Raw genomic sequence first — 2204 nt, forward strand, 5'->3', positions numbered from 1 at the left:
ATAATGCTTCCAAAGCCAAATACAACTGATTTGGAGATACCATGCTCTTCTGAGTAGATATCTGCATAGCAGTAGTATTTTCTATAAGTAACTGGATGACTGAGTCCATAAATAGATTTCACCAATAGATCAAGCCCTTACAATAGGCAAGTGGCTTCAAACTGAAAACCAACTCCTTATACCACCCAATTTGTAACCACCACGCTACCAGAGCTCCTTATACGGTATTTGGAGTCTGGTGTGGCACTATAGGATAAACACTGGACTGTAAGGTTGGTTTGAATTGCAAGGTTGGTGGTTCAAACTCACCAGCTGCTCCTTGGAAACCCTATACAGGGTTATTACTATGAGTCAGAACCTACTTGATGATGCTTAACAACAATATACAGTATTTCGCCATTCAAAATACAATTGAACTAACTACTGGTACGTTGATTGCAACTCATGACAACCCATGTGTATTAGAGCATAACTTGTGCTCCTCGGGGTTTTCAGTGGCTGGTTTTTTAGAAGTAGATTGCCAAGCCTTTCTTCTGCGGCACCTCTAGACTCAAACCTCCAAGTTTTAGAGTAGCAGCTAAGTATGTTAAGTGTTTACACTACCCAGGAACTCCTCAGAATCATTAGGGATTACATCATGAACTAAGAAGACAAATATTTAACATAAATGCTCTATTTAGTAGAAGAGTAAGCATCCTTCATTTGCAGGGAATAAATGGAATATATTACTTAATATTGTTTGAGTAGTGCTTGGCAAATGTAAATATTATAACATGGATACACATAAGATGAAATATTTTCTCATGTTGTCATTCTTATTAAAAACATAGTAATACAAGTCTTTAAAAAGTACCTCCTTGCAGGGTCCAGGATGAAATACACTCAGAAGCAGAAAAGTCAATCAAAAAAAATATACTTCATTTTATCTAGACACTGTGTTTTATTAAAATTGTTTTTCCATATTGTATACAAATAACTTTTGAATTCAGTCTAAGCATACCCTCAGAATGATGTTAGAGTCGGAGGGCACAATATAAACACAAATTACTACAAATCACTGAAATAGAAAAAGGTTGCAAAAGTTATTTTCACTGCAAAATAAGTCAAACTAAATTCAAAGCATTATGCTATTAATAGAATACTTTGTTTGACATGTAATTTACCCCCTCCCCCCCATTGGTCTTCAAGCTGAATTAAGACATTAATCATAATATTATGGAATGTTCAACATTCATGCTTGGTAATCAGATATATTCATCCACAGTTCAAATTTGTTCAGATAGGTTGGTGATTTTGGTGTATGTTAGCCTTGAGGAAGTAAGTGATCTTAACAGTAAGATGTGATGGGAGAAGTCTCCGATGCCAAACTTAGTAACAATCAACCAATGCTATAGATGAAAGCTAAACAAAGTGCATTTGTGATCATTTCAGTCTACGTCTATGTAAAAAAGCAAACTAGATGGGTAATGTTATTAACTCCTCACATTTCAAATCAAGAAATTGTCAGCACATGAAAAATGGGATTGGGGAAGGAAGTGATTCTAGAATAGTCTTTTAATTTTTCACTTTAATAGGTGTTCACCAAACACAAAACCTGAAATTATTACATATATTCCAATTTCTCTGTAACAAAATCAAAGTGTGGAGTACATACTTATTTCTAATTTCAAACGGCCTTTCAGGGTTTATATGCTTTGAAATGCAAGCATGGCTTTAAAGGATCAAAATGACTAATTACAGATGAATAATAATATAGACAGTCCTAGGAGGCAGCGGGGTAGGCGTTTTAATTGGAAATAAGCACTGTAAGATAATGCTAATAGCAGTGCAGCAAAATGAAGGTTAAAAAAAAAAAAATCAAAGTGTTGATGATCCTCCTATTTTTGATGGATTTTCGTTTTAATCATCGCCTCCACAGAGAATCAGCAGTACCTTCCGGTAGTCTCCAGATGTGTCACCCTGGGGCAAGGCAAGCAAAGTTACAGTCAAGATAATTGGGTCTTTCAGTGGAATGTGCAGCTCAAAGTCACCTAGGTTAAGTTTTTCAAGCTCCTCTGGATTCTTTTCAGATATATATATATATATATATATATTTTAAATATATATATATATTTAAGTATATATAATTTATATATATTTAAGTATATATAATTTATATATATTTAAGTATATATAATTTATATATATTTAAGTATATATAATTT

The 2204-nt window shown here is 33.6% G+C and overlaps 1 protein-coding gene across 1 annotated transcript in view; it reads right to left on the reverse strand.

Moving 5' to 3' along the window:
• Positions 1–1630: 1630 nt before the first annotated feature.
• ANXA4 (annexin A4) overlaps positions 1631–2204 on the reverse strand; it is a 47045-nt gene continuing 46471 nt past the window's right edge. Inside the window, exon 12 of the mRNA XM_006862929.1 lies at positions 1631–1959. Coding sequence (XP_006862991.1) covers positions 1900–1959 — 60 coding nt within the window. The 3' untranslated portion in view covers positions 1631–1899. The remainder of the gene's footprint in view (positions 1960–2204) is intronic.

The sequence above is a fragment of the Chrysochloris asiatica genome, unplaced genomic scaffold (genome assembly GCF_000296735.1).
Source record: "Chrysochloris asiatica unplaced genomic scaffold, ChrAsi1.0 scaffold00052, whole genome shotgun sequence".
NCBI classification, from domain to species: Eukaryota; Metazoa; Chordata; class Mammalia; order Afrosoricida; family Chrysochloridae; genus Chrysochloris; species Chrysochloris asiatica.